Source organism: Anopheles bellator, chromosome 1 (genome assembly GCF_943735745.2).
Source record: "Anopheles bellator chromosome 1, idAnoBellAS_SP24_06.2, whole genome shotgun sequence".
In the NCBI taxonomy this organism is placed as follows: domain Eukaryota; kingdom Metazoa; phylum Arthropoda; class Insecta; order Diptera; family Culicidae; genus Anopheles; species Anopheles bellator.
This window is the reverse complement of record NC_071285.1, coordinates 18,408,731-18,436,279: the sequence shown is the minus strand read 5'-3', so window position 1 is coordinate 18,436,279 and position 27,549 is coordinate 18,408,731. Positions and strand designations below refer to the sequence as shown.

Genomic DNA, 27,549 nt, shown 5'->3' with positions numbered 1-27,549 from the left:
TGCTTAAAGTGCAGTATCCTCGATTTTCCTGCATGTAACGGTTCGAAACCCCCCAAACGGTGTGAACCGTTTAAAGGACAGTCAATCTTAAGCGCGAAGAACGATTACTTTGACACTCGAATTACAGCTGCCGTACCGTGGCGTGGAGCCGAAATCTCCAACACAGTGGTCCGGTACATTTGAGGCCCACAATCGTTACCGAGCGTGTCGTAAATTACGATTTTATGCACCACACAGACAGTTCGTTCTGAGCGCCCACCGAAAGCCTGCCCACAGCAGAACGCCTATCATCGTGTTTCTTGGGCGTGGATTTTTTTTTGTTTTATTTCTCTTCGGCTTTTCGGCCGGAAGCGAGGCTTTGACAGGGCTCAAAGTGGTCGGTCTGGGCATCGTGGAAACGACGCAGCACTGCAAAAAAAAAAACAAAATCAGTAAAACAAAATAAATCTCAACGGTAATTTACGCGCCTTTCAGCGATGCGCTTGAGTGGCGGGCCCAAGGCGCGAATATTTATTTGTCGCCTTCCGGCGAAGAGCTTTTCACGCACCTAAACGGTCTGCACTCGGGGGGAAGTTTGCTGTCCTTCGCCAGGAGCCGGGCAGGGGTGGAACTTGTGAGGAGCTCGGTCGGTCGCGCGGCTAAAATTGTAAATAGCGAACGTGCGCATTTTTTCCCGCTTTTATTTATCGTTTCCGGTGTTCGTATCTGCGCATAGGATTAGTGAAGTATTGCTTCTGCTGCTGCTGCTGCTACTTTTGGCGCTTAGTTTGTTTAACGAAATTTGTTGCTTAAAAAAAGGAGAAAAAAATTAATCGTAAGTTTCCATTTTCATTTCCGTTCAGTGAAGCCAAGCCCAAGTACGTAATTTAGAGTGCGAAAATTGCTCGGTGTGTCGCCCGGTGTTTGAGTGTGTTTCTAGGAGGGGTGATAACGAAAGTCCAACAAAAACAAGGTGAAGCCCGGCAAGCGAACCACCGTCAGTGCCCCGTACAGACCCACCCTCCCACGAAGGACATGCCATGAATCGATGGGCGAGAAAATGGGAAAAGTTCTAGCGGCCATCCTGGCGCTCAACGGCAGCATATCGACGATAAATTTCAGCATTAAGCTGCTCATCTACTGTCTGATGGTGCTGAATGTGAAAACTTTCGGCCTGAAGTGTGTCTGCAACCCGGACGAGTGTGACATCATACGCCCGGAGGACTGCCCCGGGAAGGGCTACATCGTGTGGGACCCGTGCAAGTGAGTATCCTTTCGAACCGCTCCCCCTTTCACACTACGCCGGTTGTTTCGGTTCCGTTCAGATGGCCTGACAGCCTCCTGACGCCCTCTCGATTTGGCCAATTTTGTTCCCCTCCCGGGAATCGTTCCCGGGATTGCTTCCCACTTTTAATGGTTCCCGTTACAGAGGCAGCAAAAAGAGGAGCAAAAGTTGCCACTTTTTTCGTACGTTTTGTACCAGATGTTGTACGCTGCTGTCCATCGCTCCGAGTCAAGTAAAAAAAATTGAAAGTTAGAAATCTTTTTCTCATTTTTGAAACTAAAATAGTGGATTCAACTAGTCGGTCACTGCCGACCAGCTCTGACCTCTATTGTCATAAAACACCCAAACACTTACCGGAAGAGTACTTCATTAGAATTTCAGTTTATTATCACCTCTCGCCAGCAGCAAAAAGAGTAAAAAAGATTCGCTCCGGGATCGCCGGGCAGCATATCCGGGCCATTGAAACTAATTGGAACGGGGCCGCCCAGGGGTTCCCAAAATTTGAATGAGAATGGCAGCACCCGAACACCCGAAAAAAGTTGCAACAAGTTTTTCGAGCCCCAATTTTCAAAAACATTCTAATATGTTTGACTTTTCAGGGAAATGGGATCATGGGTGTGCTCCGAAGCGGGATTAACATTTTACATGATGATGACGCACGACGATTTCTGGCTCCGCAACTCGGGCGCCCTTCGCACAGGGCACGAAGGGCATAATTTGGTGAGCCGAGTACGGCGTAGAACCTTCTTTGGGAACCTTTTAATCTACAACGCTGTAACTCCGTTGTTGAAAGAGAATACATGATCATACGCGTGGCGCTGCTCGGGCCGGCTGTTTGTCTTGGTAGAGTTTTGGTTTTTCAATAACATAAAAAAGTGCTTTTGGAACGACTTTTAACGAGAGTTTGTTTTATTAATCATTAATTAATATAGGATTGGGTTAGGAGTTTTGCGCCGTTCGACAAATTGGCGCACAATATAAACAAACCGTCATCCTGCAGCATTTGTGGGTTAATAAAAGTGAATCGAAACTATTTCGCTTTCGACGCAGGCACTCTGGTGAAGTTGTGCTGCTTTGGTGTAGAACCGTGGGCATAGAAAGCTAATATTTGTGGAAAAATAGAAGATGTAATGCGGACCACAAAAGTAAACTTGGTGCCCCGATCGAACGCGGGCCCCGACGGTCAGCAGGTCACCCGGCCATGTTGGTTCCCGGGGCATGGTTTCTTCGTGCCGCTTTCAGACAACAAAGTTTGACGCGTACCACGCGAAAACCGAACCGCTTCGGGCGCCAAAGCTGATAATGCTAATGGTGTTCAGCATTCGAGCGGCTTTGGTGCCGGGAGGTGCTTACAAGTTCGGTCGATTGCGGCACATTCGGCATTTGCCCATTCGCCGGCCCGAAAGTTGTGTGGGCCACGCTAAGCCCCGGCGGGATATTCGGGTACCGATTTCAGTTTTATTTTCCATCCCTGCTTGGCGCAGGATTGCGACTTTTTGTCGCCCCCGGGTCAGGGCTTTTGGGGTTCTGTAGTTTCTTATCGTACTTCGTCGATGGGTTCCGTTTCGTTTGGCTTCCCGTACACTGCAAAATTTTTACTGCCCAAAGTTTCCCCAAAACAAGATTTACATACCAAAGAAACACGCGTAGTCCAACTTTCTCTTATGCGACGTGTTCGTGTTCGGGTGGGGTTTTTGGTTGCTCTTGAGGGCGAAAGATTTCGGTGATATGACAAAATATTATGAAACATTCATGTATTGATGAAAGTTTTGAATATGTTTTGTGGTTTTCGACTGAGCTCTGCTGCGCGTCTAGTGAGCATCATTGGATCAAAGTTAAGCTGTGCTGAGCTTGGAGACCAACTTTTGAGGTCTCGGTAGTCGATTCTACTTGCGAACGGTACTAGAAACTCTGTCTATTTATGTGTTGGCAATCAGTGAAAGTTTCTTAAAGAAACGCTTTTCGTTGTATTTTAATTCATTTTTTTTATGTATTTAAAATACACAGTATAAATTTGTGGAAATTGTAAAACTTGTAAACTTGTAAAACTTGTTGTAAATTTATTGGACATATATTATGGTAACTTAAATCAATGCCAAACAAAATTAAATAAACTAGAGTAAGCTTTGTTCATGATAGTTTATAATAAGTGTTTTTTAACCAATTTAATAAAGGCTGAACGTCAAGTTATAAAACTTAAACAAAGACTTGAAGTAAATTTGTCGAAACTCGAATTAACAATGATACGCTCTTAACGGTAATGACTGTAACTAGCCAATGATTAATGGTACTTAACTAAAACATGTTCACTAACGCTAGGGTGAGAAAAAAGGCAAATCGTGTCGATTGTTTCAAATTTTCTCATCCACAAGAAAACACCATGGAACCAATGGAGGCAATCGTTACGCCCACAGGCTCTCATAAATGTCGCTCGCAATGCCAGCACCGGTATCGATGTGAACTACAAGCCATAAATTAGCTACTTTATCCTCCATCACCGGCAGGTGGCTAGCGTAGGCCCGCTAGTGGATTCCTTCGGGCCAAAATACTGTTAGCCATAGCGGGAAAACCGGTTGCTTCAGGTTCTGCTTTATATCTGGCAAATAGTGCAATTAACACCCCGCTGTACCAAACCACCAACCAGGACCACAGGGCTCGGGCCCACCAACGCCGACGGAAGTAGTTGCCACTAAAGGAGCGGTTGGACTCGCTAGGCTACCGACCGCTTGGGCCTTGAACGCCTAATTTATGGTGGCTTCGTGTGAAGCGACCGTTTCGGGAAATCGGGAACGAAAACTTCTCAAATCCCGTGCAGCGGATAAAGTTTCAACCAACTCACGGATGGGACGGTGGACGGCGAAAGGTGGACGAAAAAGGGTGTGTCGAGAAGGCGCACAACCTTTACCAACCCTCCAATTGGCTACCGATCGATTTCTTCGCACTGACGCTTCGTACGCTAATTACCATCACCTTTTGGGTTGGGACCGGCGGGTGTAGCGCTACACTCGGATACACTTTTTATTCAGTTTCTGCACGAAAGAGACTAATCTGCTGTATGAAAAAGAGGTAGAAAAACGGGAGAGAACATTAGGAGAGCATGGAGATAAAATTTGTACAGGGCACAAGAAAGAAAGAAAGGATACGAAGGAAACCCAAAACGAGAAAGACGTCATCACGGGAAAGCTCACTCATCGGGCAAAAACGAGCAGAACCGAAGAAAAGTAGAACACAGTGAACGTTCATCTTCTTTTTCGGCTGCCAAACGGGTCACCCAGCACGTAATGTTTTAGGTGGCTCCAAGTTCGACACATTATGCCCATATTTTTTTATTCTGTCTGGCATCGTTGAGCCTGAAAATCCGTTTCGCATGGCATTTAAGAAGGATTAGTTGAAATGCCAGAGCTCTCAAAAAGCTTTCGGACAGTTTCGAGTTAGTTTAGCAATATTCGGCGAAAGTATTGTCGCTAATAAGATATTAATTTTACTTTGGATCTACGACAAGTTCTTGTTATCCACTGATGGCAGATAATTTAATCAACATTTACTACATTCTACGGCAATTGGCAGGATTAATGAAACTTCTCAACGCTGTTTGAATGTGAAGTTTAATTGACAGCAAATGCCATACCGTCTGCCTATTCTCCGTCGGAAGCAAGGCCCCAATGACTTGGAGACTCGGAGAGCTATCCTTAAGTTCATTTCATTTGCATGCCACGAGCAGCAGAAGTACGCAACGAGGCTGGTCCCGACAAATGTTTCAGCTTCAAGTTTTTACACCCATCGAAAGTTGGATGGTTTTTTATCCTTTGATATCACTCTTCAACACCTTCTCAAGGTCCAAACTCCCGGAACCTACTCCTGCTGGTGTGCTCCGTTTTTTAGTCGCTCCATACGCAGCCCACTGGACGCTAAGGCTCGAATCCCTCCACTCATTCGATTCCAGTTTTTTTCGTGGTTCACAGGGAAAAGTTTTCCCGAGAAACTCGTGCCACTTCATTTTCACCATGTGAGCGACTGCATCGGAATGGCCCCGGGGCAGGATAGTGGGCCGAAATGGGGCGAAATCACGACGGACGATGAATATTCAACGGAACGAAAGCCGGTCATAGCAAACCCCAATCCTGCGCCGTGGGGGTTCCGGAGGTTCTATGAATGTTTGGATTTTTTTGCTTTTTCAACGCAGGAGCGGAAGGGGGGACGAGTGTTAAGGTCGGCAGACACTTTGGGTGGAGAAGAGGAAAATCCCTAAACATCGACACCGGTTGGTGCGGCCGGCCAACCCAAGAAAGTGTACTGATTATTTGCTGATAGTAAAACTCCGTACGCCGGGCTCACGGGCCGGGTGCTGGTGTGTGAACAGTGCCGTCGGGAAGCAAGAGAAAAACTTTTCACCGTCCAATTTTTAGTATTAGTAGAAGTGGGGAAAGCAAGTGCTGACCCCACAGGGCCGGCGACCTTAGACCTTTTCCCGAACGGTATGCCCTCACGTCCATAGCATGATCATCATCATAGGGATATTCTTCCCACGAAAGCCCTTTTGCATTACTCTGGGCCTTAATTTTTTATTTCATGAGGCCGACATCCAGAGCAAGAGTGACCCGGTTTTATAGATAGCGTGGGTCGAAAAGTTCACCTTTTTGGTTATTTAACACTACCGTTGGTCATTTGTCCGCCACACTGAATTGTTTTACGGCTGGGGGCGGAAAGCTACGAAGTCCATCGAGGAAAGGCCGTGTTCACGAAACAACTAGTGATGAAGTTGTTAAAAGGAAGAAAGAGAGAGCAAATTTAGAGAATTTGCTATCAAATTCGAGTTGTTTTCAATGTTTTATTACACACTAGCCGATCCAACATACCAGTGGTAAGTCCGACTATCCGACTTGTCTGATCGAGAATTGTCGCTATAAAGTAAAGTAAATTAAAAAATCTTGACTCACTCACTCAAATCATAGTTTACTGTCCTAACAGATACTGTAAAGGGATCGATAAAATTTGAAAAGAAATCACTTTGTATAAAGAATATTTTTCCACATCGCCGACAGTTAGCAAATTATCATTGACTGCAGATCATAAGTCTTAATTGTTGCCGACAAGAGCTATTTAAAGAAGAGATTTTCCACAGTTACAGCTGCACAGAGAAGAAGCACAACAGAACATAAATCAACCTTCAGTGCTTTGGAACGGCTCGCCTTACAAAAATACAGTTCGACCACGGTTAGTGGTTCAACTTCCAGCCATAAAAACAAATGGAGGCGCACGGTGGCTGTCGAAAAATAAAAACTAAACTTTTCTCGTTGCAATAAACTTTCCACCCATTTCTCTCACACACGAGCAAGCATCATTAAGCCATCAGACTGGTGTTGGTGGTCCGGTAACCCACCAAACTAACCGAAAACCCAAATGTTCGAAATACGATTCCGGTTGAGTAACGAAGGTAAAAAGAACAGTTGCCTGTTTTGGCGGGTTGCCGGTTGAACACGAAAGTTATTTCACTGAATATTTGCTGGGTCGCCCCGTTATTTTTGGCACCCACCACAAACCGCCACACGTTTCGAGCCTTCGCTTTCTTACATTTCAAAATAACCATAAAACCCGGACCGACCGACCGGCGGGCACCCATTAGCCATTTTCAACAGTGGCAGCAGCAGCAGCAGCAGGTTGATTGTTAAATTTTATAGCCTTTCGAGCGTAATCTCCACTCGACAGGTTCCGACACAACGGGTTTCCGTGGGGCGATGAATTATTTTGCCACACGGCGCACAGTCAATTTTCCACCCCCGCGAGGCTAACAATGCTCATTGATTCGTGCTTCGGTTCAGTTTGGCTCCCGGCCCATTTCCGGCGATTTTTTGTCGGATCGGTGAGGGGTATACTATGCTCTGACGAGCTCTCTAATTTCTGAATCGTAACATTTCTAGTTTTTAACCGCACTTTTTTGCCTCTCATTTATGCTATTTTATGCTCTTTCTCTCTCCCACCCCACGACAGGTGCTGCAAGGTGTGTGCCAGGACGCTCGGCGAGGCTTGCGGTGGTCCGGGTGGCTTTTCCGGCGCTTGCGAACCGCCACTTAGCTGTGTTTCGAAACCACCGGTCGGTGGTTCTGGCGTGTGCATGGGTAAGTTTATTCGTTCGGCAATCACCATTATTAAGCCCCAGGTTGGATGGTTTTGTGCAAATTTTTGTAGCCCCCTTAGCATTGTTAGGGAGGTTCAAACAGTGAACTGGCCACAGCACGGTGAAATGGCTGCTGTAGCGGTGACTTCCTGTTGGACGAAACGGGCGGCAACACAAATTGATGTCCACTAATGAGGCCGTGATTACATGCCCTTAATCCTGCCATCGGGACGTCATAAATTGTTGACAGCAAGTGGGTGATGAGAGGCTCTCATTACACGATGATAATGGATGTGTGGGGATAAAAAAGCGACAACAATCAATGATTGTATGATAATCCCGTCGTGCCCTTTGTAAGCACACCATTTCATTAGTGTTTGTTATTTATAGAGTAGTCCATTATTATTTGATTCGTTTTGCTCCTTCCTTTTCCGGTGTGCAAGCAAATCCGATTGAAATTAGCGTTAAAACACATCAAACAACGATGATTCACGTCGTATTGATTTCAATAAAGTATTTACAGTATACGGTTTGGAAGGAAACAAGTTGAGGATGCAATAGCTTTGGTGTATCCAAATGTATGGAAACCGCTGCGATTGTACAGCGTAAAATGCGTTAATATTACTTTCCACCGAAGGAGTGAATGTTTCTGGCCTTAACGGCCACTCTAACGACATTGAACGTCCCTTAAGTAGTGCCCTTGAACTTTATTTTGCCTCAAATTAGCGAATGGCGAGGAAGAACTGAACTGAAAGTGGAACGGAAGGAAAACTTAGGAGCCAAAACGGAACCGAAATGAACGAGTACTTTGGGTGGATTATATAAAACGACCCCCTAGAGATCCGCCTGAGAGACGGTAGAGCAAACACGATTACCCTGGCTAATCCGCGGGCCGGCCAAGATGGTGCCCATTGGCTGGAGCATTTATACAGTTTGTTTGCAGAATAAATATATCCTCATTTAAAAATTGGTCAAGAACCTTAGGGCGTCCTGCTGAAACAGCGTATTGTTCGAAACGACCTGCCACAAACTACCGGCCCGTATCCTTACAGATCTGTTAGAGATGTTCCCGGTTTTCAAGCGAAATAATTTCTTTACGTGTCGATAAATTGAAACGAAAATAAAACATTTATATCCAATTTTCTTGTTGAACTATTTGCACATTGGCATCGACAATTTCCAGCACACTTCAGTGTTGTTAAAGTAACGTTTAATGTGCCAGTCTTCAGGACATGGTGCATTCCGAAAGGTAGAGTTTAACAAGATCTACAAGAAGAGCGCAAAGGAGAAGAACGCAACAAACGCCAGACAGGCGGACAAACATCAGCGGACGAAGTAAATATTAGCTTCACCGCGTGCGTTGTAGAGCTTTACTTCTTCAAACGTAGACCAGCCTCTGTCGTCGACAGAGGATAGTCTGCGCTCGGCGACGACGGCTGGAGTGCCGTGCCGAGAGGAGATTTAATTAAAAAGAAATTAAATCTGTTCGAAAAGTAATTCCCTACCGTTCTGTCGTTGGCGTCTAGAACCACGGTCCAACCACCGGTGGACTCTTGTGACGGGTGACATTGTTTTGAGTCGAGCAACCCGCAGAGATCGGGGAGAAAGTTTATCAATGATCAGATCTGGTCCGGTCCGGAGATTCCACCGTGCAGACGAGCCGAGAATGAGGCAAATAATTCGCGATCCTAATCTGGCCCGGCACCTGGTGACAGTAATTCGATTGAAACCGAAGGACGTACCGGTGCGTCGTTCGCTCGTCGTTCGTGACGCGGTGGAGTGAAATGTCGTGGGTCTGCGATGTGTCCCCGTGAGCGCTCACTGAAGTGTCAGTAATCAGTGCCGGCCGGAGACCGGTGGTTTGTCTGATTGTTTGATGTTACGGTCTCTTTATTATGACAGCAATAAATTACCGCACAGTCTGCACCAATGGCTTCCCCCACGATTGGCCGTGGGTCAAAGTGGCATTACTTGCTGCACCAAACATTCCGACTGCTGGTAGTTCCTGGTTTTATTCCCTGTGCTCAGTGTGGCCGTGCTGTTTGTAATGTTCCTCTTCCGGGTATTTGTTCCGGAGTTATTTTTCTTTTACTATCCGAGAGAGAGAGAGAAAGAGAGAGGCCCCAGGCACAGAGTAATGGAATGTAAACAAATCACAAACCCTGGCACACGAGAGACTCTTGTGGAGCCAACTGACAGCAGGAGTCGGTAGAGAAAGAGAGAAACAGAGAGAGAGAGAGAGAAAGCACGACGCATATAAATCGTGCAGAAATCGCTGCGGATACGGGTGACTCTGTTGCAAATTATCTTCTCAGTTTACACTCCACACTCGGATGCTGAAGCCGGTGGTTCTGTCGTCTACTGTCCCATGCGACATTCCCGCTACACGTTAGTAGTTCCCGTTTTTGCCTTTCCGGGAGTAAAAGCTTTAATTTATTACAAACCACTTTTCCGGGAACCAAGCTCGTGCTAGCAACCACGACCTCCGGTGCCAATGTTGTCATTGAGGCGAACCCCGAACTGGGAACCAGCATGGTAGGGAGCTCCGGGTGGTTTCACCTTTCAGGATAGATTAACCCATTTGGTGGATGTTCCTGTGTGGTTACTCCATTCATCTCATTGTTGGTATTGGTTAGAGAAGCATGGCCCAGTAAAAAAAGGATCGTCCGGAAAACCGAGCTCACGGATGGAATTCCTCTGTCGGTGATCTAAATTACGTACCCTATATCTTCCAGTGGGGTAGAGTTGAGACACTCGGCCAGACATGCACCCTCGACATGTGTGCGGTGAATTGTGGTTGCATGTGACCGATACGTTAGCGATGCTGCCTGTTTGAAGCGGAATGCCTCGTCCCGAAGGGCTCCCGGAATCAGTCTCCATAGTTCATAAATTGGTAGTACGTATTCGGCTGTGGAACGGTTGGACTCCAGATGAAACACCCTTCCGCATCCGTCCTTGGGGATGTTGATTATGGTGAAGCAGAACACGAGGACTTTTTGTGTCCGCTGCACACACATCCTAGGCTGGGGTTGGTCTGTAGATGGTCCTTTTCGGTTTCGCGCCGGTTCATAGTGGCCGCCCGTATCACGGAAGGGAGTTAAAGGAGCTTTTTTTACAGCGCGATGAAATCGAGGCCAAGTGGATTCGTATGCACTCGAGCGCGCCCGAACTTAGATTCATGTTCCCGGGGAGGCATCGGTGAATGCACGACACCTCCGAGATATCGCAATCTCGGGTGAAAGTTGGCTGACGCTGAAGTTGATCGCTTTTTATTACCAGGACTGACCCGAAGAGAAAGAGAGGGAGAGAGGGAGTTTGAAAGGTAAATAGAAAGAGAGAAGGGACCCCAACAGTCAAAAACGAATGGTGTAGTCGACGGTAGTGAAAATTGGATCTCTGTGGTCTCACTCCTGGGTCCGAGGCCCCGTGGTGCACATACAGGTCGAAGTGAAAATATAATCTAACGAAAAGCCAATTTACAATCCGTTCGCCGAGAGTGTACCGGTTCGACACAATGTGAGGTACCTCATAGCGGGAGGTTTGCACCGAACGCTCTGATATTCAAGTCTTACCTGACACGAGGTTGGAATGGCAAATGATATTACGGTTTATTGAAATTAGATTTCAAAGAAAAATACAATACTGTACGCTGACCAATCTGAAACAGAGGAACCAAAGGCATGGGTTTGAAAGTAAACGAAAAACCTTCGTAAAATTGGTGTCAAATGTATCCCGGGCAAGGAAATACCTCTGTCACATGTCATCGTTACACAGAAACGACATTATTCCGACAAGTGTGCCGGCTGGGCAGGTCTTAATGAGGGAAAGGTCAACCTTTTTTACGTACGCTCGAAAAGCGCCAGCATATGCGCGCAACATAAAAGCCGTGGCTGTGTGATGATCCTACGGAGAATTCAGAAATGTCACCGGGATCAGTAGAAAATAATTTGTCACCCAAATTAAAAGAAAGATGCTTGCCGAGGTCCTGACAGGTGCTGGGTGCTTGCAGGTACCATGTCACCGACTGAGTGTGACAGGGTTTTTGATAGCACAACATTCTTTTCTCAGAAATCGTCGTTTTTAAAACGTGATCTTTTTCCATTTTCATTATTTTTAAGAATAACTTAACACTTAGTTGAACGTTGTTAAGCTAAAGCTAATAATTTGTTACCTAAAGTTTAATAAAAAATCACGGCAACAAAGCAATTGTTTTAAACAATAGAGACGCCGCTATGTTTTTCAGTCACTGCACAATAAATGTATTGAATTTTCATACATCTGATAGAGTCGAAGAAATGGAAAGGATCTCAAATTGGCTGGCTGCGCTGATGATTGGTTGCCAGGCCCAGCTCTCCTGGGACCTGCGGAGCGACAGCACCTTCCAATGTGGCAATGTGGCCCCGTTGAATACCTGACTAGAAAAGATGAAGAGCCACATTACCTGTCATATTTCGCTTTCCATGAAACAGTGTCGGTCCCATCCACGGAACGATCTTTAAGGATGGCTTCGGCTTTAACTCATGAATAATTCGTACAAAATCTCACAATTTATGCGTCTTCCAGAATCTTTGGCGGTGAAAACAAACGGAGCAACTGGCGGTCGGACGGTTCGGATGGGAAAAGAAAATGAAGTGTTTTATATGTTAATGCGCCGACGCTCCGCCGAGGGAAGCTGCATTCAAGCGCCTAAAACTTTCTATGATTGTTCTCCACCGAAAGCCCCGCTGTGCATTTATGCAGCGCTTCACGTTCCGAATCGACCAGTTGCTGGAGTGTGCCCCGCGCCAGGCGGGATTATGCAGCCAAATAGCCACATTGATGCGTTCTTCCTTTTTTTGTTTATGAAGAGTCCCAATTCCAAATGCGAGGGTTGCTGGTTCTTAATAGAGCCCGCTATCTCCTACGTTAGGGTTGATCCACGATTTTCATTTTAAAGCATTCTTTTCTGAATCTGCTCCAATTTAAGAGAGAACCCGTTTTGGTAACTCATCCAAGAGATTAAGAGAATAATTTGAATATTGTTTCTTTAAAGAATGCAAATTAATTTCAAACTAGCAGGTTGCATTTGGCAGTCTTATCACGTTCTTTTGTGATAAAAAATGACAGCATTCCCGATGACAGCATAACGAGACCATTAGCCGCGTTCATTCGGTACAAAATGAAGTGTCACAGAAAGGCATCGATCATGTTGACAGATTTTACCACTCACACACTCCTCTTCATGGTACGAACTCCTGAATGTTGTCAATCGGGTATAGGTTACAGAAAAAAGCAGGTAAAAAATCGAAACCTGTATGTGATCTGCGTCAGCAGCTGTAGGCGGCGGCTGATGGACGACTCCTGATGGCTTCGTCTTGGTGGTAAACCTTCAACACGCTATCCGGCTCTTCGGTAACGAAGTGGAAACGCGATATGCAGGCGTTACCGCTTTGTTTATTCTGTTGCTTAAGTTGCTTAAGGGATTGTCCTTGGGGCCCTCGTCATTCACCGAAGGCTACTACCAAACTGTCGCTCATTATTCTGGGAATCCGTTGCTCTTGGTTCCACTTTCGCCGAAGTGTCACTGTTCTGTGTTGGTTTCATTCTTTAACGGATTTAATATTCGTAGTGCAGGGGAACAGCTTTCTGCTGACTTCCCCAAAAAACAAAGCCGCCTTTCGCCACACATTAGGATCGTGTCACCGATAGAGCCATTTGCCGGGTGCTCTGAATGATGATCTTAATCTCTCGCCATCGGGGCCCGGCTTAGCAACTACGGTCTGGTTTATCAAAATTCTACTTCCATTCTGGCAATCCGCTCCCTGGGTCCCGACATTCGATTCCGTGGCTTTCCAGTCCGGCGGCTTTGGCCACATGCTATTCGTTTTCCTCTGTGGAAAGCGTGGGGATGGAAAAATATTGGCCGAGTGGGTGCTGAAAATAAATGCTTATGGCAGGAAAGTCCGCGTTGTTGCTGTAACATTTGTTTAGTCGACGTGTCCTTACGAGTCCAACCTTCCCGGAGGATGTTGCTGACATTTGCCGTACGGTTTCGGGTGATTATGTTCGGGAAAATCTTCATCACCTCCTGCCTGCCAGCCAGTCTCCTCAACGATGGGTCACAATTTTCCCATTATCCTCGCACGCGGGCTGGAATTCGTTCGCTCAATTCGTTCACCAAAAACCTTCGACGCCCCTTAATAGTCGCAACGTAACCTCGCTCCAAGCGGCATTTATTAGATTCCGGAATAAATTTATTCCATTCAACGACGACGAACGGTGGTGGCTTTTTTGCAGGTCTTTCGCCCTCCCGGGGGTTCCCGGGCCTTACGATGAAAGCCAAGAAAATCGAGTCCGCGAGTCGTTTTGCGTTTCTGGTGCGGATTGGTTCCCGGGGCCAGCTGGCTTAGGAGTTGGCTGCTTTTTTATAACTCACCACCGGGAAAATCTTCACCGGGGGAAACAAATTGACTTTCCCGATTTGGAAGCTGCTTTGCTTGTTACACTTCGTTTTTGGCACACCAGAAACAATGGCGTTGGCCACATACTGCTGGCTTACACGTGCTTTATGGTTATGCTTATGATTATGGCCTCGTTTCATTGCACTCCAGGTGAAGGACAGTGGCTGGTCGAGTGACGCAGAAATAGACGGCACGTGTTACGGTCGAATAATGATGCCTTGGACGGGCGACACATTGGCGAACGGTTTAATATGATCCCCAAATGTGATGCGTGCTCGTGAGACCATCAACTTGTGGACGGTTTTTTAAAGGTCTGGTACTAGGTGTCCATTTTACAAAGAATGTATTGTTGCACGTGACGAGATCCCGGTATGCTTACAAATTAAATAATTGGCCCATTAATTAGTTGAATTATGAAAAATCCAATTACATTTTTGTAACAAAACCCGACGAACCTGATATTGAAATTAAATTTACACTCGAAGGGTGATAAACAAATTTAATCACAAATGGACAGACAGTGACCATTGGGTTGGCAGTCCAACAGTTGCAAAAAACAACCGATCCCCCCGTTTTTGGCAGACCGTGTGCCGCCCCGGGTACGTGATTTTCATTATAATGTATCCAATTGGTGGAATATAATCGGAGACCAATATGAATCAATTAGTCATATCAAAGCCCCACGTTTTCGATGGCATTCCATTTCACGCCCCAGTGTCACGATAATGAAATTTCCACCACCGAAATGAAATCAAACTCTGGACGTCGATGATCCCACAGACACCCTCGACTATGAAACAGCCCGCATCGTTGTCGCTGGGCTGGGACCGGGCTAAAGACCCAATTTGCGCATTTTGATCCCCGTTTCCGGGTAGCTGGATCGGTCCGAGCCTTATTAAATGTTCATCCGCTCACAATCAAATCAGAGCTCAGAGGCCCCGCTCTCCGAAGCCTGGTGATTCGGCGAGGTCCTACCAAATCGTCATCCGCATGGAAACGGCCGTAGGGAACGGCAAACGATGGTGACATAAATATGTAAAATGTAGCAAACATGTCTCGTTTGGATGGGAGTGGACGGGCGCCTTTTCTGGGTCAAACTGTGGTGGGCCGAGTAAAAACCGGACCCAACACGGCCGGTGATGGCAAAATAATGGAATGGCACGTGATGAAGGTACTGCCGGTGAGCCGGCCAACCGTGCAGATTGGTCTGACCTGTTGGTTTTGTCAGATTAAAAATGGGGCCAAAATGTTATTTCGAATTAATTACATGGCCACGTGCGCGGCACGCAAACGCAACTTTGAGTGGCGTGTGTGGCGCTGTGGAATTTCTATGAATTGCTGCCCAAACATGTTGTTTCAAACGAAGCCAAACCCGGTGGCAAGGTGTACATCAACGTTGGAACAGGGTAGAACCGGGCCAACATCAGACGACGGGATTACAGAGAGATACATTTGATGCGGGTTTCAAATGAAAGCTCCTAATGCTCAGAGCTCATGATGTTCGTTTGGACGTTTGCTAGAAGTTGAATTTTTTGCGCAAATCTCGATCCTCGAATCGAATAACGTATCGTCCAGAAAAAAGGGCATTAAATGTGGAATGACATACTTTCGCCCCACATCGTCACCCGAGCGAATACCATTTTGGATCGAAAGTGCCAAAAAAGTGCATTTCTTTCGTGTGTTGTTGAAATGATTGATCGGGCTCACAAAAGGGTGTAGATGGTGATGATGATAATGTTAAGGCAATTTTCCCGAAAGGTCGGCACTTGACCACCGTTAGGGGCCCGACCCGAAGGGTTTCGATGGAGGCGCCTGGTCGCTAATGATTTGCGAGTAATGTTTACGCATAATTTTATTATTTTTTTTGCAAGTCGTCTGGGCAGATTTGAAGCATTCAATCAAATGCCCCTCAAATCGCGCCAAAACAAAATCACAAAAAACCAGTGACTGCTTGTCCCTCGGAACCCGAGTTTCGTTCGACCCTAGCTCTTTTCGAATTATTATTATTACTATAATTCCCGGGCGAGGCACACCCCGGGAGTGATTGGGTGATTTTCCATCATCGTTTACATATTTTGCCTTCACCGAAGCACCGTGGAGCGGGCCGCAGCGCGACCATTTGCGAAAATTATTTTTTTCGGTTCCGCAGCAGAAAAAACGGATCCTTGGCGAAGGACATCGAGTCGGCGGAACGCCGGTGCACAAGGCTCGATCCGGTGCAGGTGAGTTTGGGCTGACGGAAAAAAAGCATGAACAGCAATGGATAGCAAACGATCCGTAACCCGAAAGGCAATCCGGTCAAAAGGATGAAAGCCGCTCAGGAAAAAATCCTAACCTCACAAGGAACGCAAAAGAGGTGAAGTGAAAAAGGGGACAATAAATTTGCATTAGATCGAAACCGTTTTAACCCTGTGGCTTCTCGGCGCCCGGGAGTCTTTCGAGGTCTTTCCGAAGGCCCGTCCTTTCCTATCCATCTTTGCATTCTTCCTGCGAAGCTAACTCTCCGCATAAAATCACGGGGAACGGCTGCCTACGCAGCCAATTGGTACCATTTGGGCTAGATGTTGTTTGGATTGTGCGTGTACTTTGGCAGTTTGCTTTTCTTTTTTTTATCTTCCAAAATGGACCGCCAAGGGCGCCGGAGGACGTTTTCCCACTTCCCATTATCCCGCTGGCTTCACCCTAGAAGACGACACAAATTTCCAAGAAACTCCTCGTTTGTCAAATTTGGTTGTTGGGTTTGGCATTTTTGCGTACCTTTTTTGTGCAGGATGGATGGACGAACTCGAACCTATGATGGATCGCTGGTGGAGATTCGATTCCGAGAGACAGAGATGAAGTTTCCTTTTCATTACAGAAAAGCTTGAGGATGTTATCGCTCCCTCTCTCTCTCTCTCTTTCTCTTTCTGTCTTCCAACCTTTCCAACCAATTTGAAAAGAAAGCCCAATTCCCAGGCGTACAAACACGCCACTTGGTGGCATTTAGCAGGGTGCCCAGTCGAGGCAGGACTCTGTGACGCTCTTTGCCCAGGCTTCCAGTAGTGACCCTAGGGAAGTAGCGCCTACGGAACTCTCTGCCGGTCGGACCCGAACGGAAAAGGGCACCGGTACCGCCTGTTTGCGGAGACAATCTGGGCTTCGATCGAAGTGTTTGGCTTCGGGGTTCCCGTCGTTCGTTTATTTGTCAAATAGAAATTGCCAAACGTACCCAAAGCCCGGAGCGGCGGGAGTCTCTCGATCAAATTGGATGATCCTTTTTGTTTTGTGATTTTTTTTGCGTGCCACGACGGCCCTAAGATATGGGAAAGGAAAATTGGAAAAAGTGGTTTATTTGAACAGAGGTTTGAAAAATATTTGTCCCCTGCTCGATGTACTATTTACCGTCTTCGGCGCGGACTGACGTGCGTTCCGTGCTAGGCACGTAGAAGGACATGAAAAAAACTGCGAGTATGTGTGTTTGTTGGTGCGCGAGGCGCGTCGTCTTGATTTGTCTGCGTTCAGGACAACGGCACAAAGTATGCTAGACGTCGTTGTCGCAAAATATCAATCAATCCAATCGGGCGGCGGAATTCGCTGGCGGAATGTAGAACCCTCCTAATTGACGTCGCTGGGACCAATCAATGACTTGCCTTTTGGGGGTTTTATTGAGTTACCGGTTTTTATGGGGCTTAAATAAACAAAGCGGAATCTAAATTAAATATGGACGCTGGAGTTCCACAATAAATATTCGATAAAATCAAGCCGTCGTCTGTTTATCCTTAAGTCGAGCGCGCACATTGTCCTTTTTGCTATTTGCATAATGTGCTCGAAATGCATTTCTCGCCTTCGGTCGGACGATCGGTCTTCGACACTATAGAGCGCTTCAGGCGAACAAAGTTTTACGAGAAACTTAAATTCCACCGTCAATGCTTGGGCCAATTTTCATTTTGTCTTAAAATTCACTGCTCATCGAGGATCGAAACACAGAAGACAAAGTGAGACAGTAAGGTGCCGACAAACACCTTTGGGGCCCAATTATGTTGAAAAAGCAGTTCCGGTGCCGGAACCAACAGTGAGCGCAGTCGATATTATTCATTCTGTCCGTGTTTCGTATTTTTACTTTTAGGAAAATGCTCTCGTTTCTGATTTTCATGTGCCTTCCGTTTCCACAGACGTTCCACAGAGCACCAGTGAGGGCGCCGATCGACCGGGAGGGGCCAATTGTCCGGATACGGTGCTGATCGAACCGGGCTGCGAGATTGTCAACCGGAAGTGCAAATGCTGGGACCGGATACGGCTGTGCCGGAGTAAAGCGATCAGCAAGTGGGATTTCAAAAACATGGAGGTAAGCCGCCATTCTCGGTTCTTGCTTTTGTTTCCGGGTCCGGGCGTTGTGAGTCTTGCAAACTGTTGTTTTCTTTTCATCTTTTTATGCGGTTCCCAGGAGTGTCAGCTCAATATAGAGAATCTAGTGAAAACGGAGCTAGAGTTCGACGAAGACTACACGGCACCACCGAGGATTAGCTTTGGTAAGTTTTCTCCTGCTCTGTAGAAGAATACATTCTGAATACAGAAGAATTCTGTTCGAAAAGTGCTCAAAAACTGAACAAGAAAGTAAGAGATGATTATGAAACTGATTCAAATACTGTTTTTAAATTCGCACGAGAGTTTAGTTTTCTTCGTGGCGACTAACTGTGCTTTAGGCAAATGGGAAGACATCATTGGCTGACCAATTAAGAAAAAGAAAGGCAATCAAAATATCCAAAAAAACACATCCCTAGTTATGGGAAAAAACATAAAACAACCTCCGGAGACACCCACCGCGCAGCGGTCGCAGGCCACAAACGCTTTTACGACCAAAGGCCAGCGTTTAATTAAAAGCGAACTAGCTTCACTTATTCCCAGGTGGGTGTTCTGTGCCCCGAAGGTTCTTCGGATACATCGGACGGCACCATCGTGGATGCTGCCGGGCCTGTGTAACGAGATAATAAAACGATTTCGTGGTCAGTGACCGTGGCCACAGGTAGCAACCAGTAGGACGAGCTACACGACACGACGGTCATCACAGAGGACGATGCTTTGAACAGATTTCACTGCAGCATGTTGAAAAGTAGACATAATTGTTACGCTGCGGACAATGTTTTGCGTGGATGAACTAATTTGTTTGTTTTTTCGTCAGCATTTTCTCCTTTAAAAAGGTGTTTAAGATTGTTAAAAACCGTTTTGATGAAGCGGAAATGAGAAGCTAAGCTCACCAGTTTCATGGTACCAATTAAGCTCTGAAAAGGATGTTTGGGACTTTCTGCCATGGACTTTTGGCGACTTGGCAATCGGCAAATTGTTTTAGAACACCATTAATCGCCTCAATACTCATTGTGAAATTGTGCCAACCATTAGCCACGCTCCGGTGGCACTTTGCCGGAACTCCGTGCAGAGCCACAAGCGGATTTCCGGCATCAAGCCGTTGCAGATAATCAACACACAGCGAAAGCCCCATCAAAAGTTCACTCATCCGAAACGCTCACGATAAGCTCTCGCGGTGCCTCACAATGAGCTGAGCCAGCAAACCAAACCGTTTGTTAGTGTTTTGCAACTTCATTAAACACTGGAGAGCAAGTGTTTAATGCATTTTGTTACACTTCATTCGCTCCGGCCAGTGGCCCCAGCACCGCCCAGCCTGGTACACACTTTTCAACGTTTTCCTCATCCGTTTTTTCTCTTCGATTTTCCAGAATCTGTCATCACCCACCGGGGCAGGAGGAGAAAAAAGCTTTTCCAGGTAAGTGAAATGATCGTCCTCTCTAGAGAGAGAGAGAAGCTGAGTGCCATTAAAGGGCGATGACGGCAAAGATAATGATTTTCGTTGAAGCTTCTATTTTCATGGGTATCGATAGTGCGTTTAATGTACCTTTTCCCCGAACCGGATATGGATGGCCGAAGTGTGTGTGAGAGAAAGAGAGAGTTTATCAAACAATTTAGTCCTGCGTGTTCTACGAGCCCCGGAGTGCATGGTAATTTAAGCGTACTGGAGTAGATCATTGAGAGCGTCGATTCGGAACCAAGGAACGGTGACGAGTATCGGGGCTGTAAAAACACTTTTACCGTCCAGATAGTAAACACACCTCAGCTTCCGGCACTTTGTAAGCCATCGATCACAGCACAGCAGTGTACCGGTACTCAAATTACTCGGTATTCGTGCCTCCGCATACCGTAGCATCGTTGGGTTGTGCCGTTGGCAAAGGGACGGGTCGGTTTGCCCTAACGAAGTAAGGCTTGTATCGATGGACCATCACTTTGGTCATCATCAAAGTGGTCACGATGGTTTCAGAAGTAAACGGAGGTCATTTGTCAAAAAACTATTAAGCTAGGTCAGGTGTTTTATTGGCATAAATAAACACTTGTTACTCTCGAAAACTTGCATAACCGTGTGTAATTTAGTTTAGTTTATTCAGATTAAATTCCATTAGCATAAACATGTACGGGGTGTTTCATTCAACGATGCACGATTTCATTTGATTATAAAAAAACGGCAGAATATTTTTCAATTGTTAAATCGAATTGAAATTAGGAAATATGAAAAAATTATTTCCAAAGTGGTAGGTCGCCAAATCGTATGTTAACACGCAGTATTGTGGTTCGGAAAACCCACAAATCGTGCAAGAGAAGTCAATGCACCCACGACGAGTGACTGTTTGGTACGGATTTTGGCCGATTGGTTCTTCGGCGAAATTGATGCTGAAAACTTGGACGGCGTTTGGTTTGAACAGGACGGCCGTACTTGCCATACAGTGACAGCCACAATCAATATTTATAGTATGCCAACATACCAGCAGCTATTGACAACCTTAAGGACCAAATTCAAGTTGCTGTTGACGAAATAGAACAAGATACAAACGGAAAAGTACTCAAAAATAGGTCGACCGAATGAGCTACTGCCAAACCAATCGTGGCAAACATTTTATCAAAATGCAGCCGCTTTTTTATAACCAAATGAAAAAATGCATCTTTAATGAAATACACTGTAGCTTAGCGTAAAAATATTCCTAAGCTGATATTTTACAAAATCTTTATTTGAGCTGCAATTGAAATAGGAAAACTGTTAAACTTAAATAAGCTATTCGACGATGTTTTTCGAATACTTTCGAAACAAATGGGCGGCCCAGAGCCATACCCGATCCCGACCAGAACGATGAGGCTACTGATGGAAGTGCAATTTCCGGGGAACGGTCGAAACGATTGTCGGCGAAAGCTTGGCCGGCCAAACAATTTACTTTCTTCGTTTTCACTTTCTCCCCCGGCCCCTGTCATCAGTGCTAAGCGATGAAAGAAGCCAAAATTCATTAATATTCTCCTTGGCTTGGTGAGCCCCAGAGCCAGACCGTCGGAGACCATACCACTGCAACATTTCCAATTGCACTTCAGCGTGGCTACCTCCCGAGAACCACCGGCGACCGGCGATCAGATTTTGCATCGTACTTGGTCCACTGCGCTCGCACTGCTAGTCAACGCCAAAAAGTGCAGGAATTCGTTGAACGGCAGCAGCACAAGTGCTACGGCATAACATAAAACTCTCCTCTTCATTGTAGCCCCCGCCAGAGGCTATTACTTACACCCGAGAGTTGCAGGGTGCCAATCGGCCCGTGGGTACACACTGGTGGTCTGCAGATTGCTTTCATTGGCTCAATTTCAGTTGAGCAAGGAAAAGGAGAAAGAATAAGGAAAATGTTGCTTTTACTTTTGGTTCAACATTCTACACCCCGAAAGGGCCACACACTTCGGGTCGGGATCGCGGTGCGGGAAGTATTTGATAAAATCAAAACACCGTCCTCGGGCTGGCCACCAGCGATCAAAGTTCTTCATAGTTCATCAAGACGTGAGCGAGCCGAGCGCAAGTGGCCAGACCTCGTGAACGTACCGAGACTGGCAAAGACGGCCGGCTCCATTAGGAGCCGCTGCTCCTTAGGCATGCCGCACTAGCGCTCCGCAAAGTTCCATGAGTTTCAGCAGCTCCGCAGCTGTCCGGTGTTAAAAATCGAAGCTGTGGAACCGAGCGAGTCACATAGTTGAACTACTAGAGCTCAGCCCACGGTTTTAATAATAAAAGTTCTTCTAGAGCGCCGCTCGGTTCCAAACTCTGGACTGGATCTCCACAAGAAGTGAAGGTACGTTTTCTTAGAGTCCAACCTTCAGAGGACACGTGTCCCCGTCGTCAGTCAACCGGATGTACGATGGTGGGGTCCCTCATGGTGGGTGCCCAACAATGGACAACAACGTGAAGCCACCGGCCCGGTCGAATGAAGAATGAGGGGGGGAAAGCGAAATTTATGGAAGACATTTTTCGTGGCGGCGTGGCAGGGAAGTGTAGTAGTAAAGTAAATTCCTTACGCTCGGCCACGCTTTCGGTCCGGATTTTGAGAGCACTCGGTGCGCGGTCCACGAAGACAAGTGCCAGCATCATCATCGTTACGAAGTCCACTTTCACTGGAGGTTAGTCCTTTCCTTGGCCGTCGTCGTCGTCGTCGAGAGGTAGCCCCCCCATCAATTCACTATCGAGATTAATTTCGTGCTGGCTGGTACCGGTGGGTTGGTTACTCCGGACACTGGGCGCACCGTCTTGGGCTGGACTAACTCGCTCCGTGCGCTGAAGTGTGCACGGCTTGAGGTTAGGAAAATTGAAATAAGTTGAAAGATTACGCTCCACCATCCTCCGGTCGGCAGCTGCAGCAGCGGGTGTGTGGGTAGGAACTTTGCCAAGAAGTTCCCCGGAGTGCGCTCTACACTGTCTACACAGCCGAGCACCGGAAAAGGCCACGGCGACCATCGATTAAGCGAGATCTGATCGATTATGGGGAAGATTTATGGTTTTTTCGACTCCGCACCCGGAGGGGGTTCGGTCGGTAATCGTCGTTATCTCAAGATGTCGGTTGGTGACTCGTCTGGTGACGTTCGGGGACTAGCGATCGAAGCGAAGTCGCTCGAGCCCAAGCGTCATCATCCTGGCTCCTGGCCGGGAGTTAGTCCCACTTCGTTGAAGCTTAGCAAAGATGAGTTTGAGCTTCATTGCCAAATCCCTCCGAGCACTCGGGGGCCAATCAAGGGATTTAATTTGAAGTTCGGTGCGTGTGTTATCGCCACTGGCCATTGGTAGAAGAGGACGACCGTCGTCGTCGTCGTCGTCGTCGCCGTCGTCGCCGGTGACGTTGTTTATCTGGGGAGTCGAACGGAGTAGATCATTAGTCCGGGTGGGCGGCTATCGCTGCAGGCCATCGCAGGCCATCGGAGAGTTGAGCGGGCTTCAGTTTTTGGGGATGGATTTGGGGAAAATGCTTTCAGTCGTACATCTCCCAAAGCAATTAGCCATTAGCGTTCGCTGTCCGGCGGCCGACGGAGAAGAATAATTGCTTTATTCAATAATTTAATGAGCCCATTGCTTGGGATGATATCTGCGCGGATCGTGATACCATTATGTAGCCCCCGGAGGGACAGGTTCTTAATGATCGTGCCACACCGGTGCCTTTTGCGCAAGCTTTCATCTTCAATTCAACTTATTCAAGCTAAAAAAGTAAAGTTGGATTTGCTTAAAATAGCAGCATATCAAGTAATCACTTAATCACTCGAAATCATAAATTGGCGGGCTTTGACTCATTTGCATTTGCATTATTGTATATAAAGGAATAAGTAAAGTTGCAATAAAAGTTAGGGTAGATAGAGTGCTTCTCCATGGACCGTCTGAAAGTATGCAATCCAGGAGTTTCGAAATTATTTTTACAGCATTTAAAATTAAATTTCATTACAGCGAAACTTTTAGCAATTTTATTGTTACATAATGGCGCACTATTATGATTGCTGAAATTGTTCAAAGTTTAAAGACCCAATGATTTATTTTCGTAACCTCATCGAAACTCTGCAGCTCTGGTGTTCCGAAGCTATGCTTTGAAACTGGAAACGTTTCTTCTTAACTTTCAAGTCGCAGAACGACGCCAACATTCCGTCGAAAGCTCGTGCCGGCATCGTCTTACAGATGCCGCTCGGGAATTACTCCTTCGCCCAAATTAGCTTGTCATTTCACCCAAAAGCCAAGCGGCAAAACATCAGATACCCAGACAGGTTCACTTCCCACGTCAAAACACACTTTCATCTTCACTATCTGCCAGCCCTCGGTCGGAGACCTTCGGGGAAGAAACTGCTGCTGCTGCTACTGCTGCTACTGCTGGTTCCAGCCCAGTAGCCGCCTGTGGCATCCTTTGAAGGAATGCATTTAATGTAGCTCTGGAGCGAAGAGGCGACTTAAAACGGTAGCGAGTCTCGGGAAGGGCCCTCCGGAAGAAAAGTCGGAGCGGAAGAAAAAGCTAATCATCTTCAAATGTTGCTGCACGCGGCGAGGTTCGAGCCACCTCGGTCCCGGATTAAGTTTTGTAATGAGTTGCCATCTGCAGACTGCTCCGGGTTTCTTGATTTCGTGAGCAGAAGGAAGGATGCGCGGTGCAAAGTTTTGCCCGCCGCAAAGAAGTATGCTTCCAAGAAAAACTGTCACTCGCCCCAGAGATCACCGACCACGGCCACTGAAGGGAAAACTTTTGTTTCAAACCCTTTTTCTATCTCCCTAACTCTCTATTTGGAGCTCTTGCTATCTCTCGGAACGTACTGTTGAAGCCCTTAGTGGCTGTTACTGTGAGGCGGACAGCTTTTCTCTACTATTTTTGTAATGATTCGCATCTTTCCATCCGATCAATCCCACCGGAGCATCATAAGATAAAGCTGTTTTAATAGTTGGTAAAGGGAATAAAGCTTAAAAAGCAACATCGAGTGGAGCAACTGGTGGCGTTGTCGCCATTATTGCATTGTGTCATTCTTCAGATAGCTTTATTGGTTATTATTTTCCGCATTTTCCGCAAGCAATAGACTTTAAGTGCATAACAGCTTAGTTTAGCAGCAAACGAACTGAGGTTAGTCTTTACATTAAGGCACAACTCATCGTCCTCGGTTAATAATTTATTAAACTTAATTTCATTATGCATATTGAAGTAGGGCTCCAGTATGCACAAGGCATTAAGCATGTTGGCTCCCGTTGGCCGAGAAGCTTTGAAGCTGTTTTCGACTAACGCCCTATCAGCAATGGCACATTTTAACCCATCAACAGCAACCCACTCACAGTTTCGCAGAAACAGCACAAAGTTGCTTAATGAGAAAATGATTTTGCGTATAACGGTTGTGTGTTGCGGTTACGCTTTTATCGGCCCATTTTCCGTTGAACGGTAAAATATATTTCATTAACTGTGCCCAGTGGGCGCACTGGGTCTAACTCGAGGCTCCCACGTGGCATGTCTTGCCTCCAACCGAACGGAAGTCATTAGACGCGTCGAACGATTGATGGGACGACCGGGCTCGTGCCGTTCGTCAGAAATCGATCACCATTTACCTCGATGCTTCGCGGCAAGACGAGGCCCTTAAAAAGAAGGCACCGTAGCTGGTGGAGAACGCATCCCGAAGCGATGCCATCGTTTCCGCACAAACCGACCCGGATAACGGTGGCCATGAAGCGCCCTCGGCCTCGAGCTGCCGCATCTCCCGGATAGGGTGAAAATGTTCAACGGCACTTCGCGTCGCCCTTGAAGTGGAGCCTTGTTTTGTGTGGAAAATTTCCCAGAAAGAAAACAGACGAAGGGGAAAAGCGTCCATCGGCGTGAGTGTCAGTGAGCCCTTCCTTCTGACGGCGGTCGGCTCTGATTGATGTTGATGGCACTCGATGTCCCGATAATAATATCGATGCACGATAACGGTAATGTTTATCGTGACAACAGTCACTAGCACCACTGCGACGCGTGACGACGAGGGCCAGCGCCGTGATGATTTTATGGCATCGTGCCACCGTCAAAAACCCGCGAAGTTTGCATGTCCTTGCGGTAATCATAATAATTATGGCCACCAAACACACACGTTTGGGCCCGCGCGAATGTGTCGATTGCCATCGAAACGGCACTTAACCGCGCATGGCTGGTAGGGAAGCATGGCATCACTGGAGGTCCTGGAATGAGGCAAGCCATCAGGCGGGGGCCGTTTCGCGGGCCAAACATTACCGAAGCAAAGTGATAATTAAGCACCGGGCACCAGGCGCCTCCATCGGCGGCAGGAATGTTTGTATTCGGGTTGCGTTGCTTCACGGCGTACGGCGTGCACCACGCACGCCACGTCACACAAATGGGTTCCAATAAACCTCACCGTAACAATTACGCGTGCAGCCTGCCGTCGTCGTGGTCGTTACCGTACCGTCGTCGTTCGGGGCGCAAACTTCATTAATGTTGCTCAGTCGAACGCGCGAGTGAATTTAATTTGGCAATAGCATAACTTTTTCCCACCGCCACCGGTTCGTCGTCGTTCAGCGTTTAATGGCCATTTGGTGGTTGGTGACCGGTGGGTCGTTCCAGCCTTGCGAGCGGTGCCTAGTCCAGCAGGCAAGGTGGCAGGTGTTTACCGTTAGTCTATTACATTTTATCTGATTGCGCTCTGCGGGAAGTCTGGTAAAATCTCAGTTTTTGGAGCTATCGCAGAGAACTACATTTAGGGATAGGTCTTTGGTATTGTGTTCTACACGCTAAAGACCGTAGACCGTACCACAAATTAACAATTTAGTCAGTCAATCCTTTAACGACAATTTTCCTTGTTTACGCCCGAAAGGTATGCAAACGGTGGCGCAGCGCTTTTAAGGATTTGTTTTACCCCAAATTCTCCTGCCACTCCAATCAGCTAACCAGGGGCCCAAAATCAACACAAAAATCGTTAAATTTAAATGGAAGGGACCGACCGACACTTTCCGTCCCGTTTTGGTTTTTCGATTCGATCAATAATTTACAGCCGTTTGATTGTGGAAGCAGTGGGCCGGCTAGCGACCACCGTTCGTTAGGCTCATCTATAATTGATCACCAGAATCTCCACCCGAAGCCGTTGTCGTGGCTCCAATCCCGGGAAATGATGTTGATTCCATATTCGTAACGCCGTGGTCCTCCCCGAGGCAGGCTTTTGAGTATTTTATATTTTATTTTGTTTGCTCACGGCGGTCAGGTCGCTTTTGCCGGGCAGATCCGGTCTGCTTTCGGTCCCCCGGCAGTCATTAGGCCGCTGTGTCGGTCTGCTGGGAAGTGCTCAAGTGGACTTTTTGAAAGCGAGCTTTTTTGCTTTCTTCGCTCTGTGTGGTGCTTCTAACAAAGGAAGAAGCTTCGGGGCGAAGAAAGGGCCGATGCGAAGAAAAGTGACCCGCTTGATTGGCCGCTTTAAAAAGGACCCGCTTTACGTCGTCTTGGGATGGCTAAGAGTGCTTTATGCCGAAGGCCAGGGCTAAGGCCGTTCCGGTCGTATTGGTTCTGTTTTGGAAAATCATTAAACAACCTTGCGGACACAATAAGCACAATGGACGGGTCGGCCATCTGTCCCTCACGGAAAATGCGAAGAAATATCGCTCCTTCCAAAGACTCGAAGGAGGACGGATCCTGAACGTTACCGTTTACTGCTGGAAAGATATCTGGAAAATCATTTTCCCTCCATTTATCAACTCTAAACAAGGACCCGCGCACGCTCGTAGCGGAAAGAGACGGCAGTGCTTAGAAATCGGCTCGAAAAAATGGAAACTGAGCTGATGGCGTGGCGAATTGCAGCAAGATCATGAGGGGGCCCGTTTCGGGGGTTTTTCTCTGTGAAAACGCAGAAAAGCACACCGAAGAAGTGCTTTAATGGACTGAAACTCCACTCGGCCATCT

At 46.9% G+C, this 27,549-nt stretch overlaps 1 protein-coding gene across 1 annotated transcript in view; it reads left to right on the top strand.

Annotated features, from left to right (window-relative positions):
- Positions 1-1,027: 1,027 nt before the first annotated feature.
- The window catches only part of LOC131215159 (cysteine-rich motor neuron 1 protein), a 38,001-nt gene continuing 11,479 nt past the window's right edge, over positions 1,028-27,549 (top strand). The window contains exons 1-5 of the mRNA XM_058209545.1: positions 1,028-1,242; positions 7,253-7,380; positions 17,971-18,143; positions 18,243-18,327; positions 19,531-19,577. Of these exons, the coding sequence (XP_058065528.1) occupies positions 1,028-1,242; positions 7,253-7,380; positions 17,971-18,143; positions 18,243-18,327; positions 19,531-19,577 (648 nt within the window). The remainder of the gene's footprint in view (positions 1,243-7,252; positions 7,381-17,970; positions 18,144-18,242; positions 18,328-19,530; positions 19,578-27,549) is intronic.